This window comes from Stomoxys calcitrans, chromosome 4 (assembly GCF_963082655.1).
Source record: "Stomoxys calcitrans chromosome 4, idStoCalc2.1, whole genome shotgun sequence".
Lineage (NCBI taxonomy): Eukaryota > Metazoa > Arthropoda > Insecta > Diptera > Muscidae > Stomoxys > Stomoxys calcitrans.
In genome coordinates, this window is record NC_081555.1 from 93857236 (window position 1) to 93874968 (window position 17733).

Genomic DNA, 17733 nt, shown 5'->3' on the forward strand with positions numbered 1-17733 from the left:
GGTTTATTTATGGGAAAAATACCAACTATTTATTTAAGTAGGTCAGTTAGACATGTTTTTGAAAGAATAAACAAATTACCAATAAATTGGTTTATTGACTTGATAACCTATTTCATTGAATTATTCTGCTTGCCATAAATGCAAATCGCAAAACCGTTTATTGATAATAAGAATTTGTTTATTTCAAAATTTAATAAAAATTTCTTAATTGAATTAAGATTTTCATTTTTTTCTGCGTAGTATTGTGTTTCTGCATTGACATAAAGCAGGGTATTGACCATGGCGAAATAATTTAAGGTGGTCTCATTTATACAACAACTACAAATCAAAGGTGCAATCCGCCATCTTGCCATCAAGGTGATCGACGTTTTGCCAATACACTTGTGTGAAATTTGTGTGTATGTGTATATACGTTTGCGTACATGAGCAGAGAAATGGGAGAAAGAAGAGGACAACAAAGGGAATGCAAACAAAAATTTTACATCTTATTACCGTCTAACCTGGCCTGTTGTTTACAGCTGTTCGCGTGAGTCCACCTTTTTCAACACTTTTCATCTCACAATCGTGCCAACTATCACCATGGTACAATTAAGAGCTAGCGTCATTAGCATAACAAGAAAAATCTAGCCCCAATAAAACTACCTTGATTGGCAAATGCCGTAAATGCTTATTACAATTTACAATTTTTTCTTTTCCAAATGTGTTTTAAAGTTGTATTTTCATCAATATAACACTGTTTTGTTGCATATGTGTAAAATATCCGATCAATTATAATTAATTAATTTATATCTTATTATCCGAATTTGACAGTGTAAACATGGTTTAATTCTCCCATCCACAATCGACTATTAAGATCGAGTTTCGCATTTTTTGGATTATGGCAGCCTAAGGCGGATTTAAAAAGGTGGTCTCACTCGAACAGCTGTTAACAGCCGTCCAGGTTTGACGGTATTTTGTTTTGCATTCTCTTTGTTGTTATCTTCTTTCTCGCATACTCTCTGCACATGTACGCACAGGTATACACACACGCGCACAGATTTCTTTGCGAGTGTTGGCTAAACCATGATCAGCTAGATGACAAGATGGCGGATTGCATCATATGATTTATGGTTGTTTTACAAACGAGGCCACCTTGAATTGTTTTGCCATGATGGCATCCGTTATCGATTAATTCTATTTCAAATTTCGAAGCGAAATGTGCGAGTTTTTGCCCGCAGCAAATTACCTATCGTAATTAAAAAATTTTCGTCTATTTTCAAGAAATTAGGCTAAAAATAAGACATCGAAGTATATATTTCATAAAATAAAACTATAATTATAGTATATTCACATTTTTGGTCCCTTAAATTGGACAAAAATTAACTTTGTGCTTAAGCCAAATTCGGTGAAGCAAATTATCAAATAATCTTCAAACATGACCACACCAAATTTTGTATCATTTTGCCACTAAATTTAAGGGAGCAGAATATTTTTTCAAGGAAAAGGTTCTGACTTTATCCATTTGTACTTTGGCAGGCAAATTCTAAACAAGCCCTTAACAATATAACAAATCTTCCCGACTGGCATTCGAAGGCCTCCAAGTTAGTGGTTTTCGTCAGAATCCACTAAATAAAAACGCGAAAGAATCAGCCGATATACAATTTTTGGACATTTCTCGTCATTGAGGATGTCAATTTTCTCTTTCTTTGATTTCATATTTTTATTTACGTTTTCCTCTAACTTAACCTTATAAACAAAAGAGAGCTATTCGTTTAAAAGGTTTCTCTAAGTGAGTCCTGTTCGTTTGAGTGAAACAGCGCTAATCCTGGTTGTGCAAGAATTATTTAAAATCTTGGAAAATCTCAAAATGTGAGCAGCCCTTAAAAATGTTCTTGTTACATTTCAGCATAGCTGATGGTATAGTTGACTTTTTTTTATATTTTTATAAGACTTGTCGGAAAGTTTCGGCTTCATATGCCAGGAAAAAACTGTTTTTGATATTTTTTTTTTCAATTTATTTCCAATATTTCAGTTGACTCCGTCTACTAGTATTTAATTGATGAGTTAAACTAACATTTTTATTTGTTTAAACCCATTTACCGATAAATGTTTGTACTTACACAATCCTAGCTTTATATTGCATTAGGATTCATTGGTTATAATAACAATTTCATTTCAGACAGAAATATAAAATACTTATAGCCTCTTCATGAGCATAAATGAAAGATGTATTACTGTATGTGAACCATCATATAAGACTATATTTAAACTCATGCAAATGCCTTTTTCTCAGTGTACTACCACGTTGCCAGACTCATAAAATAAACAATTCTGGGATATTGTTAAAACACTTTATTTAGAAAAATGTCTTAGTACGTTACATAAAAATGAAACTTCAAAAACATTATACATACGTTTTGAGACTTTCTTCAAATTGGATTCCCTTCAATGATAACTACTAATATGCAAACCGTATTAATTTAAACTAAAACTAAAAAAATGACGTGTAGCAAAACGATTGCAAAATGATAGAAGGAAACCATGTAATAAATTTCATAAAAAAAATTTATTAAAATATAATAATTTATTAACATAAATTGAAAGCACGTCACTTTGTAATTATGTTCATATGTTTTTTTTAATTATATTACACTAAATATAAGATTGGGGTTAAAAAATAATTCGATAATTAACTGTGCATTAAAAATATTTGTTTGAAAGAGTGTAAGAAAGTTCATGTTACAAATGTAAGCATAATTTTTACAGTTGCAAATATTTTAGTTTTTCTTTATTAGGCGTAATCACTTAATTTAATTACATTTTTGTTTTTATTATTATTTTTATTACAAAGTCAACATATTTTAACAATATATTCATGTGTATATATTTTTTTTTTTGTTTTATCGCCTTTTTGGGAATTTACATGTCCTTAAATTTACGTAATTCAATTACACATTCCTCTCTTTTTAATTAATATTATTTTATTCTAGTTTTTGTTTTCTCTTATATACTAATCTTATAAATAGACTGACTACATACTATAACTAAAAACGTCCTCATTTTTTTTAAAAACAAGTTTAACAAAATCAGAATGATATTTTCAATAAATAGAAGGATAATCTATAATGAGGTACTACTTCAAAGTACCAAGTTTAAAACGAAATGCTTAAGCGTCAAAGTTATATATAAATCCAGAGCAATATATCTTTTAAAACAGTATGATTATTTGGCAAATGTGGGGAAAACTAAAAAAAACAGATTTAGTATATAAGATATACTAAAACCTATTTTAGACAAATTTGTGTATGGGAAAAAAATTGGGTTTTTTTTTGTTTCCTATCTGCAAAATACTTAAAATTGCTGAAATTTCAGGCTTTGGAGATAGAAAATTCTATAGCAGGTTTTTAAGGCTTATTTGTATTCTATAGTCGTACTAAGCTCAGGATTCTATATTCTTCTTTACAGTTAAGTTAATTTGATCTTTTTTGCTACAAAAGTTTGCATGGCTCTAAAGGTATTTTTTGGAGATTGGAAAAAGGGTAAAGCAAAAAGTTTTAAAGTTATTAATAAAATTTTGCAGTTGATTCGATTGGTTCGTAGTTCCGTTACTAAAAGACACAAAAATGCATTTAATTTTGAACTTTATTTAATATTTCACGATATGTTAAATAAATAATAAAAGCATTTTTGTGTCCTTTAATTGCGGACCTAAAGTCGAAACAAATGGAAAACTAAAAATTTAAAGTCAACAATAACACACATTGTTATTTATCAAATAAATGTTTTACTAGAGTTGGAAGTGTGGAATAAAGAAAGTGGATTCTGTATTCTACTTGTGGGAGGAAGGCCGTGTGGCACATAATGTGGCAAGTGGAGGGGAAATTATCTCTCTAGAGAATAAGCTATACATTATTTGTATTTATTTCAATCTGATTTGTTTACAAATTGAGAACAATATCTATCGAGGTAGGGCTCGTAATATAATCGGGTGTGTTCTGTGTGTCACTTTTCTTCTAAAATCAATTGCTTATTATCACGTTATTAAAGTTTCAAAATATCTTAAATTTTCATCATGAGATTTCTTAGATAAAACCAAAAAAAGTATCTTACAACAAATAAACAAATTTTAAGTCCATTGTGATACCACAGTAGCGACAGACTAAGGCTTCTGGCGGGAATCGAACCCTTGACCCCTGCACAGGTAATTCAAGCACGCTACCACCTCGGCTACCGGGGCGCCCAACAAATAATTAATTTGCGTGATAATTACATATTGATTCGAGGGGAATAAGTGAAACCCAGAACACACCTTAATGTTCGCATTGAAATTTGGAAGAATGGGAAGGATAGTTAAATGCATCAATTATTACAGTGAATACAAAGAGTAATACCAATCTTAACAAGTAAAAAGGCATTAAGTTCGACAGGGCCGAACTTTGGATACCCACCACCTCGGGTATATATTTAAACCCAATTTCATCACAATCCAAAGAAAATTGGATAATTTATGCACTCAAATTCGGCACGGGCATTGAGTGGTCCTATAAATATAAGTCACTGTTGAATTTTGTATTTCAAATTTCAATAAAATCGGGTAAGAAATAAAGCTTTTATGAGCTTCAGACCGATATGCCGGTCTATATGACAGCTATACCTAAATGCAGTCGCATGACAGCTGGCCTAAAACTACTCTCTGTTTCAAATTTCAGTTAAATTGGACAGAAAATAATGCTTTTATGGGCATCAGACCCTTTATCGGCAGATCAATCTATATGGCAGCTATAACTAAATATAGTCCGATCTAAAATATATTTGGGTCAGATATTGGTAGGCCTAAAACTATTCACTGTTTAAAATTTCAGCAAAATCGGATGGAAAAATAAGTTTTTATGGACATTAGACCCTTTATCGGAAAATCCGTCTATATAGAAGCTATATCCAAATATGGTCCGATTTGGCCCGTTCAAGAACTTAACCAGCGTGCATCAGAAAGACGTATCTGTGCCAAATTTATCTCAATTTTTGAAACCTGTAGAGTGATTACAACAGACGGATAGACGGACATGCACACGGACATCGTTAAATCGTCTTAGAATTTTACGACGATCCGAAATATATACTTTGTAGGGTCGGAAATTGATACTTCGATGTATTGCAAACGGAATGACTAAATGAATATACCCCTTATCCTACGGTGGTGGGTATAAAAAGGAAATAGTGTGAATGCTGTGATTTTTCAGTGGGTTGGGATTGGAAGCCACATCATCATAAGTGAGAAGCCAGATTTCATTTTGTGGGTCATGAATGGTACTCGAACAAAGATAAGGATTACGTCCAAACGGCTGAATGATATAATAATTTTGTTAAAAAAATGCTAATAAAATGGCTAATAAAATTTTCATGAATTAGCATTGTCGTTGCCTCAGTGCTTTAGTAAAAGTGCGGTAGACAGTAAGTAAAAGTAAGAAAGGTAACAGTTGTGTGAGAGATAGAGATCACAGTTAAATTAGGAGTGTTGGTGGCATCACAATGGACTAAAATTGTCTAAGTGAGTTTGAAATGACTGCCACTCTTACCCTACCTAACCCATGCGAAATGGACTGGGGTTAAGATTAAAGGTTATCGCTGTGGTAGCCGAGTTGGTACCGTGATCGGATTATCACTACGGGTGTCTTGAATTCGATTCTTACAGAGGTCTGATCCATTGATACTGTAGTATCATAATGGATTGATAAAGTCTTAAATGAGCCTGTTTGAAAAAAAATTAAAAGAACTAAGCAATGCCTACCATTGTGTGGAGATATTTGAGCATGCATTAAAATAAAGATTGAAGGGGAACGATTCTGCTCAATTAAGACTAACTGCAAAAATTACCAACTTTTTTGTCCTTTGATTCGTTCAGCTGATTTTATAAAGGGGAAAAGCCAATTTCGATGAATTGTTGAAAGAATCGTGGGACAAAAATTAAGGGGTTTTGGCAGTAAATGTTAGGCCGTACCATACGCATAGGATAGCTGTGAGCACCACATGGGCTGGATATCTGCGATTTGTCCGATGTTCATCGTTATCATGAGAAGCTCAGTTAAGAGCTACCGGGTGAATCCACTGTTTGCAGATAGTAGAACGGACCATACGGGGAAGCTGCAACTGCAATCGCACCACATGGGCTGGATTGCAGCCCAAATCTGAGCTGCGATTTGTGTGATGTTCATCATTATCATGAGAAGCTCAGCTGAGAGATACCGTGCGAATCCACTGTTTGTACATAGTGTAACGCTCCATACGAGGAAAGTTACACTGCAGTAGCACCACACGGGCTGGATCTCTGAGCTGCGATTTGTGAGATGTTCATCGTTATCATGAGCTCAGCTGAAAGCTACCGGGCGACTCCGCTGTTTGCAGATAGCGGGGAAGGTGCAACTGCAGCGATCAATCCCATGGCAGCCGGTTGTACCTACTGGATTGACCCGATGGAGTTCTTCATTGGCAAGGACAGCTGCCTCTGATTACAACACACTGCTACAACAACAACTAAAACGGTATCGAGGGAAGTCTCAGTGAGAGGCCGAGGCACCGGCTCTTGGTTAAATACTGTGTTCCTATGATACTTGACATAACAAGGTGAATCCCTGGCGCGTTTAAATAATCAATTACCATCATGTTCCCGAGGCGACCGGTCCTTTGGACCAGAACGAGCTTGCTCACCTATTGTAGCTTATTTGAGGCACTGTGATCATGCGTATAACACCGGACACTGTGTTGGAAAGGCAACCATCCACAAACCCACCAAGAGCATATGTAACCCAAATGGACATCAAGCCCCATCATGGAAATAATAAGCTCAACTTAAAGATATTTGAGAGTAGAGTACGTCAGAAAGTGTCTGGACGACTCCAACTTCAAAAAATAACCAAAAGAACTAATGATTGTGGAATTTTGGATATCAAATAAAAGGTTTTTAATAGTAGATCAAAACGAAAGATAGACATTTTAACCCGGCACGGAATAATTATGAGCACAGCACAGACTGAATGTTTGACCTCCAATCTATGTGGTGTTCATCGTTATCATGAGTAGCTCAGCTAACATTATCCGGACGCCTTCACAGTCAACAGGTATCGAGTGGAGAATCTCAGTAAGAAGACGGTCTTAAAGTCTGAGTGCCCATGATGCTCGATATGAGATTGCGATTCCTCAGCCTAAAAGATGAGAATTTAAAAATATGAACAAATTTTACAGTCTGTCTATCGCAAAATAAGTCGCAGAGCATCCAGCTAGTAAATTATAATAGAACACTTTTTAGGTTGGGTTTGTTTGATCCGCCTTTGATCATTCTTAAATCCGCCCATGACGCTGAACGCCTGGGTTTGAATCCTGGGGGGACCATTAGAAAAAATTTTTAGCTGTGATTTTCCCCTCCTAATGCTGGAAACATTTGTGATGTACTATGCCTGTAAAACTTCTCTCCAAAGAGGTGTCGCACTGCGGCTCGGCTATAAAAAGGGGGCCCCTTATCAATGAGCTTAAACTTGAATCGGACTGCACTCATTGTTATGTGAGAAGTTTGCCCCTGTTCCTTCGTGGAATGTTCATGGGCAAAATTTGCAATTTAGCCACTATAAGTGGATGAAGATACATTCGGTACGGATGCTAATGTGAAGTGTTTTTCAGATGAGGTTTTTATAATACGTACATAATACGCAATTATGATGAAAACATTTGTCATAAATGATATATATGCTTTTTACCAATGTTAACAGAAGAGGAGAAGGAACGATTTCATTTAGATATTACAACGGCACCTAATCTCAAAAGAAGTGAGTTGAATATTAAGTTTTAAAACTAAATATTCAACTCTCCTAATCCTAAGCTCCAGCAAAATAAAAATTTCTTCGTCGAACGAAACTTTTAAAAAAATGTTTAAAATGAAAAAATTATTTAGTTATACAAACTATTGTTAATTGTGCTCATCAGCACTAAAGTGAAAATAAGGAATAAGGCTCTAAGCCCAAGCAAATGATGTGAACAAACTAAAACAATTATTTTCCCATGCCAAAAATGACAAATTCATATGTTGGTGAATTGCAATTGCCATGAATACTATTCATCTTTGTACACGAGTAAGCGAGTGAGTGAATGGGGGTTGGGTTGTTATGTTATGAATACATGATTGTTATGGACCTATTGACATTACTGAATTATTGTTGCATATTCTACAAAATCGCTTTGCAACGTTAATCCATCTACAACATCCAATAGAATTTCTATGTCCTTTTCGCTATTTATAATGCTGGGTGCACCCACCAACCGAATGTTTTTACCATCGATGTTGGTGGAGAAGGTCTTATTTTTGAATATTACTGCGCGATCATAAGGCATTCGTGATTGTTGGCGATTTTGTATGGACCGTCTGAACATAACGCAAGATGGTTGATATTTACCGCGATCCTCTTCACTTATATTGTACTCCTCCAAGTTTCCGGTGTAGGTGACAAACGTACTTTTTGCCAGTGTAGAAGCGGACAACTCATAAAGTGTCACCTTGCAGCTCCATAGGTCGGATGGAAGGTGTATTGCTTTAGCACTGTTTGCTAAATTTATTAACGGCATATCTAATTGATTTTTCACAAGGGGAGTCTGCCTCTTGGGTTCCAATGGCATGTTGATGACATACCATGTCTCAAAACAGGTAATTTTTTTAATTATTTTGTCGCCTTGTTTTGATATGACAACTTTTTCGGCAGGCGGTTTGCGTATTGTAGGCGTGAGATCTGTTGGTGACTTAGCATCTCCCACTTGTTGGTTCGTGGCTGCCAAAGAATTTTCTTTGGCGGCAGCCGGCGTAAAAAGTCGCTTTTTATTATTTGTAACCATTATGGGTGAGCTTCGAGTATTAGGCAGGCGTTTTTTCCTTTGAATTGGTGATGTGGATGCTGGTGAAGTATCTGTTTTTGCCTTCGAACTATTTTTTGGAAGCAACACTTTGAATTTTTTCTTATCCTCAGGCGCAGAAACTTCCGAATCCGTATCCTCTGCTGTGTCCAATGGAAGGGATAGTTTTGCATTTCTTTCGGATTTGCTCTGCTCAAAGGATTTGCTCTCTGCCTCATCTTCGGTCTCCTCTTCGTCCAGTGACAAAGGGAAACTTTCCTCAGCAGAATCATCTAAATTGGTAATCATGGGTTTTACAGGCTGAGTCTTTTTACCCACTACAGAATTTAGTATACGCGGTGCCGGTTTATCTGGAATTGAAGATACCGGTGTACTGGTTTTTGCTGCAACTCGAGGATTATTTCGTAGACCTAGTTTATGATTAAGTATTTTTGGCTTGTTAGCCGAAGAGGATGACATAGTCAGTAAATTGTTTGTAAGGACAGTTGTAGTTGATTGTTGCTGTTTTCTTACATTCTCACTACTTGTATTGCGAGCTGTGGGCAATTTCTTTTTCTCACCGTCGACCACTTGGCTGTTCTTCATAGTGGGTAGTTTGTTTACTTTCGTTGGGAGAACATCGCGTTTATTGCTTTTGCCTTTCGCTTTTTTGGCATCATGGCGATCCTCATCTTCATCATCGCCATCATCATTCTCGTCATCATCTAGAATAATACTATCGGAGAATTCTATAACTCCCGGTTTACTTAAGCTTGCAGAGCCAGCCTTCGACTTTGTTATCAGTACATCGCCTTTTTTGTTAATGATATCATTTACGTTTACAATAGTGAATGTAGGCATTGTCTCAAAGTCATCCATTGTGGAATTCGGAGACTCATCATTCAACGATATAACTTCAGCTGTTGTTGCTATCGGCGAGGCCTTTGTGGTTGTTTGGCTATTCGCTTGAGAATTCGATGAAATTGTTTTAGAGTTCGTGGCTATTTTAGAATTCTGCGTACTGCTGCCACTTGCAGGAATAATTGTTGAAGCCAATGCAGATTTAAGCTTATCGATTGGTTTTATGGGCAGAGTTTGCAACTTACTTTGTTGTTGTTTTTGTTGCTGTGTAGGCGCGGATGGAGGAGAACTGGTTGCTGTAGAGGACGTTAACAGTTTTGAAGTACTATTTGAACTTTCCTTCCTAACTACGGGCTTTGGAGAGCTTGTTCGCATCCTGTTGGGAACGCTCGTAGCATTCGACGATCCCATCAATGTTTTCTGTGCACCCACTGGTGCGTGTGTTGATTGTGCAAAAGACTTGTTAGACATTGGCGTTTTATTGTTACCACCGGGGGTCTGCTGAATTTGTCTACTTGGTACTGTTTTTGCGGCCAATTTAGATGGAGTATTATCATGCTGGGAAATTTTACTTGAGTCGATTATTCTTCTCTTTGCTAAAAATTGAGGCTGTGGCATATTTTTATTTCCTCCGTTTACTGGTGGTTTTCCCTCGCTACTTGTGTTGGTTTTTTGAACTGGTAAAGGGCGCTGAAGGCGATTCGCTTGATTTGTAACCATTGAAGAATTCTCCTTGATGGGCATTCGTACTTTGACTCCCGTGGAAGTGGTAACCAACATTTGCTTACGTGCCACTGTGTACGAGCCGTCGCTGTCACTATCATTAGCATCATCTAACTTACGTTTTTGTGCCATAGAGCTACCGCTGCCAGCTAAGAAATTTTGATTGCGTTGGGCATTTGCAGACTGAAGTGAACGCCGAAGCTGTTGTAAGTGTGTGGGTGCCGTTCTTACCATTGAAGCTGGCGTAGAAAACAGGCGTTTAACATTAGCATTAGGCGTTTGAGAGGACGTCTTACCGGTTGTAGCGCTTGGTGTTGCAGGCACATTACGGGACTTAGGTCTTCCTTTATGCGCGCGCTTTGATATCTCTTCTTCAATTTCTGATATATCCGAGTCCAAAGCCTCATCCTTCTCATCTAGTTTGTAGGCTTTGTCGCCTTTTGTGTCATAATTCTGTGAATCATCGTCGATTAATTCGTCTTCCGAGTTACGATTGTAGAAATCATCTGAGGAAGTTGAATTTTTTCGACGTTTTCCATCAGCGCCCATTGATGATTTCGCAGAAGAAGCGGCTCCTCCTACATTGCGTACCATCCTTGGGGTTACCATATCCTCACTGGCATATTTTGGGTTAGGTTTAATTGCCCTTCTTGATCTTCCAGAGGCAATAGTTGGCGTTGGCGTTTCCTCTCTAGCTGGCGTAGAAGCCTTAGAAGCGCGCGATACAACCTTTGCTTTCTGGTTTGATCGCATGGCTGACATAGTTGATGCTTGCGGCCTTTGCTGCGCTATTCTTGGGCTATTGCTGTTGTTGTCCCCAACTGGCCTCTTTTTAATAGGCCCCCTAGACTGACTTGATGCAGCCAGATGTTTGGGAGTAACTCCCATAACACCACCCGCGGCACTAGAATGTGACTGACGGGCGTTCGAATTTCCTCCACCTTTTTGATGATCTTGGTAGTGCTGTTGAGTCTTTTGAGCCGAAGTAGATTGTGTTCTTCGTATTGGCGGTGATGGTGTCGGGGATAATGAGTTATGTGATAGCTTTTCCAAACGTACTACGCAGGCGCGAGTCTTCTTTGTCTCCGAAATATTTAATTTTTTTCCCACACGCATTTTTTACATCTGGAAATCATATGATATGATCTGAAAAAATATGTAGAAAAAAATATAAAACTGGAATTAATACTATACGCAGATGAAATAAGTTAAAAAATTCAATGTTGAATGTAAAAAATCACTAATAACATGTGTAGAATGTTGCGCATATATTATTCGTTGCATGCAGGACAGATATCAGAGTTCCCAAGTTGAAATAACGATACGAGTTTAGATTGCTACACCATTTGGAGTTTAATTCAGCCAGAGTCCTAGCTAGAGTGTTTTCATCTGCGATTGCCGGTGGGCGTCCACCAAGGATTATATTTGGCTGGTATATAGGGTCGTATTGGCTATATAAGGAGTAGAGATGTGCGGGTGAGTGATTTTTCAATCACGCTCACGAGAAAACTCATGAGACAATCACGAGTCACGGTTAAACAAATATTTTCCTATGAAGCGAATAATTTTTTCCATGCGTCTCAAATCATACAGCCTAACCACTTATTGGTTCTTTTCCTTTCTTCCCATCTGTAGGCAGATTCGTACGTTGAAGTACCGTATGATTTGAGAGTATATGAAAAATTTTGTAACCAACCTACGAAACACGTCCCAAAGTTGTGTTTGTTGCGATATCTGGTCGTTTTCCACTTGCAAAGAAGATCTCCGATCATTGAGCTCGTCTCGAAAGAGAAATAGACAAAAATTGTAAAATTTAATGATGTTCGCTCTAACAGGCAAAAAAAACTTGAAAATGAAGTTTTTGTTTGTTTTTTTTTTTTTGTTTCGTTAGAGTTTTGTGTGTCGTGCGTGTTTCGTGAGTCATGATTTTTCTGGTGAGTCGTGATTTTTCTCGTGAGTCGTGATTTTCTCGTGAGTGGTGATTTTTCTCGTGAGTCGTGATGAGTGTCGTGAGTCGTGATGAGTGTCGTGAGTCGTGATGAGTGTCGTGAGCATGATTTCACTCACGCACGAAGAATTTTAATTTAATCACGGCCACGCGCGATCACGTGATTAGATTTGGATCTCACTCACGAATCACGTGACTAACAAGTGAATCACACGACACATCTCTAATGAGGAAGTTGTAAGTGGATTGGCGATATGATGTCGTATCGCCCATCTAACTCCAGACATGTCTCAGAGGGGCTCCAAGTCAGTGAGCTGGAAATACGGGTGATCCTCATCATTGCAGCTCAGGAGGAAATAAAGACAGGAGCTCATTACGAGCTTTAACTTAAGCATCGTTGTTGTTGTAGCAGTTTATTCTGTTCTATTTTTCGTCTGCTTGATTCTGTGGAGTGTCAAGACCCAGGAACTCTTCGACTAAGGTGGGGTGCGTCCACAGGGATCTGGATCTGAGTCGGGTGGGTCTGACTGGGCAGTTAAAAAGGTGACGTGTATCGTGCGGTCCCTGGTTGCAATCGGGACATACATCTTGCACGTCGGCATCCATCCTTGCTCTATAGGAGTTGAGGCGGCTGCATCTGGTGGAAAGTAATTGACCCAGAACCACTCTGGTTTGCCGTCGTTCTTCAAAGACTACATTCGCTGGTAGCCATTTATTGCATCTGCTACCGTGTCTGCATGAATGTTGTCCAGACCTGCTTTATATGCCGGTTGATCTAGAGGTTCTCTCTTGTAGCGCTGAACCTCACGCTCTAGATCATGTAGATCTACCTTAAGTCTTCTGGGCGGTGGATACCTATCCACAAGATGATGATTTGGATGGTCTCTGCGATAACAGCCCAAAAGGTATTTTTTAGACAGCATGTAGTTATGTCTTCGCACTGGTAGGATCTTTGTCTCCTGATGGAGGTGGACAAAATGAAAACTGAGGAGACAACCCGTCGCAGTTCGGAGCATTCGGCATTCTGACAGATCTGAATATTATTCCACTGCGTGTCACAAAGTTGACGAGACCACACTGGCGCTGCTGCATAACTTACCACAGACCGGCCAATTGCTTTGTTCGTGGTCAACAAGGTTTCTTTGTCTGCAACCCAAGTACTGCCAGCAAATGACATTATCCCCACTTGGCATTTTGGCATGTGTAAGAGCTGTCAAATGTGACGCCAAGTATTTTGGGACACTTGATGGTCGGAATCATTTCTCCATCAGCGAACCACAAGTCTGTATTCATGTAGCAGCCCATAAAGTAGAAAAGGTTATAGATACTACGGGAGCCGGTGATGCATTTCTGGGAGCCTTAGCCTATCACATAGATAAGTACCCACAAAAGCCATTGCATCAGCATATTGGTTATGCCAATTCACAAGCCGCCTACTCCGTGCAATTTCCAGGAACGCAGTCATCATTTGCAAGCGCTTCTTTGCCGAACGACTGTAAAGAATATCACTACGATATTGTTTAATTTTTTGCCAATCCGAGGGAAACAAAGCTTTAATATTATTAATTATAAAAAAATCTATATATTTATTTGTTAACTTGGTTGAGGGACAATTGCAAATAAATGCTAAAATTTTGTGTTTTACTTCTTGCCCGACTTCTTGATTCCTCCTCCCACTAGAGGACCTTTCTTGGACGCATTAGCTTTGGCAGCTTCCAACGCCTTTTGAGCTTCCTTTTGTTTTTGTTTAAAGGCCATATCGTCATCATCAAGTTCTTTGGCGTCTTTCTTGGGGGCCTTCAATGGTTTTTTCTTACCACCCTCTCGACCGGACATTTTTTCCTTCTGCAATTAAATTATTAAATACATAATGAAATGTAGAATGAAGAAAAGTAAGGTTTTACACCAAGATCTTTGCGTAAAATCTTCCATGTGGTCGAATAACACAAACCCAATTGCTGCGAACGGCGACGAATCGACATTTCACGGTCTTCAGCAACACTCTCAGAAACAGACGCAATATTCTCTTCTGTACGCATTCGTGTGGTTGGATTAATGTCCAATAAAGTAAACTGAGTGCGAAACTTGGTCACAATCGCATTAATTGTTTGCTCACTTGGTCGGTTATGTAGACCATAAATCGGACGTAAAGCGCGAAACACATTTCGAACCGAACACTGATTATGGTAATAAAATTCAATGATTTGCAAGCGTTGCTCGTTAGTAAGTCTATTCATGATGAAATGTCAAAGCATACTGAGCATCTTTCTCTTTGACACCATGTCTGAAATCCCACGTGATCTGTCAAATGAAGGGTGATTTTTTTGAGGTTAGGATTTTCATGCATTAGTATTTGACAGATCACGTGGGATTTCAGACATGGTGTCAAAGAGAAAGATGCTCAGTATGCTTTGACATGTCATCATGAATAGACTTACTAACGAGCAACGCTTGCAAATCATTGAATTTAATTACCAAAATCAGTGTTCGGTTCGAAATGTGTTCATTCACCGTAACGTTGCGTCCAACAGCATCTTTGAAAAAATACGGTCCAATGATTCCACCAGCGTACAAACCACACCAAACAGTGCATTTTTCGGGATGCATGGGCAGTTCTTGAACGGCTTCTGGTTGCTCTTCACTCCAAATGCGGCAATTTTGCTTATTTACGTAGCCATTCAACCAGAAATGAGCCTCATCGCTGAACAAAATTTGTCAAAATTTGAACACATTTCGAACCGAACACTGATTTTGGTAATAAAATTCAATGATTTGCAAGCGTTGCTCGTTAGTAAGTCTATTCATGATGAAATGTCAAAGCATACTGAGCATCTTTCTCTTTGACACCATGTCTGAAATCCCACGTGATCTGTCAAATACTAATGCATGAAAATCCTAACCTCAAAAAAATCACCCTTTACTAATGCATGAAAATCCTAACCTCAAAAAAATCACCCTTTATTACCAGCCATTACATGAAAAGAGAATTCGGACACCTTACCAGGCACCAGATGCGAAATAAGTACTCAGTACTAATGTGCTGTTAATAGTTGGTATTCGGTTGTCATCGTCGCTGCCGATGTTTATATTGAACGAATATTTTACATATTTATAGAAAAACGTGCGTATGTACTTTTCTTCATTCTACATTTCATTATAAAGGGTGATTTTTTTGAGGTTAGGATTTTCATGCATTAGTATTTGACAGATCACGTGGGATTTCAGACATGGTGTCAAAGAGAAAGATGCTCAGTATGCTTTGACATTTCATCATGAATAGACTTACTAACGAGCAACGCTTGCAAATCATTGAATTTTATTACCAAAATCAGTGTTCTGTTCGAAATGTGTTCATTCACCGTAACGTTGCGTCCAACAGCATCTTTGAAAAAATACGGTCCAATGATTCCACCAGCGTACAAACCACACCAAACAGTGCATTTTTCGGGATGCATGGGCAGTTCTTGAACGGCTTCTGGTTGCTCTTCACTCCAAATGCGGCAATTTTGCTTATTTACGTAGCCATTCAACCAGAAATGAGCCTCATCGCTGAACGGTGAATGAACACATTTCGAACCGAACACTGATTTTGGTAATAAAATTCAATGATTTGCAAGCGTTTCTCGTTAGTAAGTCTATTCATGATGAAATGTCAAAGCATACTGAGCATCTTTCTCTTTGACACCATGTCTGAAATCCCACGTGATCTGTCAAATACTAATGCATGAAAATCCTAACCTCAAAAAAATCACCCTTTATATTTTATAATTTAATTGCAGAAGAAAAAATGTCCGGTCGAGAGGGTGGTAAGAAAAAACCATTGAAGGCCCCAAAGAAAGACGCCAAAGAACTTGATGATGACGATATGGCCTTTAAACAAAAACAAAAGGAAGCTCAAAAGGCGTTGGAAGCTGCCAAAGCTAATGCGTCCAAGAAAGGTCCTCTAGTGGGAGGAGGAATCAAGAAGTCGGGCAAGAAGTAAAACACAAAATTTTAGCATTTATTTGCAATTGTCCCTCAACCAAGTTAACAAATAAATTTATCGATTTTTTTATAATTAAAAATATTAAAGCTTTGTTTCCCTCGGATTGGCAAAAAATTAGACAATATCGTAGTGATATTCTTTACAGTCGTTCGACAAAGAAGCACTTGCAAATGATGACTGCGTTCCTGGAAATTGCACGGAGTAGGCGGCTTGTGAATTGGCATAACCAATATGCTGATGCAATGGCTTTTGCGGGTACTTATCTATGTGATAGGCTAAGGCTCCCAGAAATGCATCACCGGCTCCCGTAGTATCTATAACCTTTTCTACTTTATGGGCTGCTACATGAATACAGACTTGTGGTTCCCTCTTTTCCATATATATAGCACCTTGTGAACCTAAAGTTATGATAACGGTTGAAGCACCCATTTCAATTAACTTAATAGCAGCTGTTTTAGCTTCACTGTAACAAAAAATTGTTTGACATTATGGAAGAAACAATGCTTTGATGGATCAACTTACGAAATGGTTTCTATAGCTTCTACACCTGTCATAAGGGCAGCTTCAGTTTCATTGACACATAAAATGGTAGCTGCTTGAATCAGTTCTTTGGGAGTATTTGCCATGGCGGGAGCAGCATTGAGTATGGAAACTCCTTTAAAACTCTTCAAAGCGTTTAGAGTTCCACTTGGAGGAGTCTCTAATTGGCACAATAACACTTTGGCAGAGTCAAATAAAGTGCGTGTTTCGGTTACATTGTCTTGATCAAGAAAATCATTGGCACCAGGCACTATAATAATGTGATTTTCTCCATCGTTAGAAACAGCTATTTGTGCTATGCCAGTACTTTGTCCTTTACACTGCTGTACATAATTCACATTGACACCCTCTTTTTGAAGTTGTTTTATATAATTTTCGCCCCAAGAGTCAGCACCAACTTTAGCTATCAATGCGGTCTGAGCACCCAAACGAGCAGCTGCAACGCACTGATTTGCTCCTTTACCACCAAATCCATTTGAGAATTTACTGCCCAGCAAGGTCTCACCAGCTTTCGGTAAACGGTCTACATAACTTTAAGAAACATTTTTGAAATAAAAATATCTCAAATACAACGTGTCACAAAATTGAATACTTCTAATGTTACAATTATCAAAATCTATGTCGTGTGATTTAAAAAAGTTGATAACAAATCCCTAAATTGGGGGCCTTTTTAAGGGCAACTACAATTTTCTTTAGAAAAACGAGACATCACACATACCATATAAAATCAACGATTGCAGAGCCGTAAACTAAAACACTGACGTTGTTTAAGTTCTCCATCATGCCTAGTAATCCAATGTTATGAATAGAATCAGCTGGAAAGTAA

At 37.9% G+C, this 17733-nt stretch overlaps 4 protein-coding genes across 4 annotated transcripts; 1 reads left to right on the forward strand and 3 right to left on the reverse strand.

Annotated features, from left to right (window-relative positions):
- Window positions 1-8053: 8053 nt before the first annotated feature.
- On the reverse strand, window positions 8054-11550 carry LOC106082169 (uncharacterized). Its single transcript, XM_013244524.2, has 2 exons — window positions 10731-11550; window positions 8054-10673 (listed from the first exon to the last, which is right to left on the reverse strand). The coding sequence occupies exons 1-2, from the start codon at window positions 11548-11550 to the stop codon at window positions 8170-8172; spliced, it is 3324 nt and encodes a 1107-aa protein (XP_013099978.2). The 3' UTR covers window positions 8054-8169.
- A 2384-nt stretch (window positions 11551-13934) lies between these two features.
- Window positions 13935-14258, reverse strand: LOC131997118 (translation machinery-associated protein 7 homolog). Its single transcript, XM_059367485.1, has one exon. The coding sequence runs from the start codon at window positions 14216-14218 to the stop codon at window positions 14024-14026; it is 195 nt and encodes a 64-aa protein (XP_059223468.1). The 5' UTR covers window positions 14219-14258; the 3' UTR covers window positions 13935-14023.
- A 1873-nt stretch (window positions 14259-16131) lies between these two features.
- Window positions 16132-16441, forward strand: LOC131996868 (translation machinery-associated protein 7 homolog). The gene has a single exon (XM_059367039.1). It carries the CDS (start codon window positions 16170-16172, stop codon window positions 16362-16364), a length of 195 nt encoding a protein of 64 aa, XP_059223022.1. The 5' UTR covers window positions 16132-16169; the 3' UTR covers window positions 16365-16441.
- LOC131996867 (ribokinase-like) lies at window positions 16362-17733 on the reverse strand. Its single transcript, XM_059367038.1, has 3 exons — window positions 17626-17733; window positions 16890-17438; window positions 16362-16830 (listed from the first exon to the last, which is right to left on the reverse strand). Exons 1-3 carry the CDS (start codon window positions 17688-17690, stop codon window positions 16482-16484), a joined length of 963 nt encoding a protein of 320 aa, XP_059223021.1. The 5' UTR covers window positions 17691-17733; the 3' UTR covers window positions 16362-16481.

Coding starts and splice junctions, on each gene's coding strand:
- LOC131997118 (XM_059367485.1), bottom strand. CDS start 14,218: ATGTCCGGTCGAGAGGGTGGTAAGAAAAAACCATTGAAGGCCCCCAAG.
- LOC131996867 (XM_059367038.1), bottom strand. CDS start 17,690: ATGATGGAGAACTTAAACAACGTCAGTGTTTTAGTTTACGGCTCTGCA. Junction 17,439..17,625: donor GCAATCGTTGATTTTATATG/GTATGTGTGATG, acceptor TGTTTCTTAAAG/TTATGTAGACCGTTTACCGA. Junction 16,831..16,889: donor GAAGCTATAGAAACCATTTC/GTAAGTTGATCC, acceptor TTTTTGTTACAG/TGAAGCTAAAACAGCTGCTA.
- LOC106082169 (XM_013244524.2), bottom strand. CDS start 11,550: ATGCGTGTGGGAAAAAAATTAAATATTTCGGAGACAAAGAAGACTCGC. Junction 10,674..10,730: donor AACACCAAGCGCTACAACCG/GTAAGACGTCCT, acceptor TTTCTACGCCAG/CTTCAATGGTAAGAACGGCA.
- LOC131996868 (XM_059367039.1), top strand. CDS start 16,170: ATGTCCGGTCGAGAGGGTGGTAAGAAAAAACCATTGAAGGCCCCAAAG.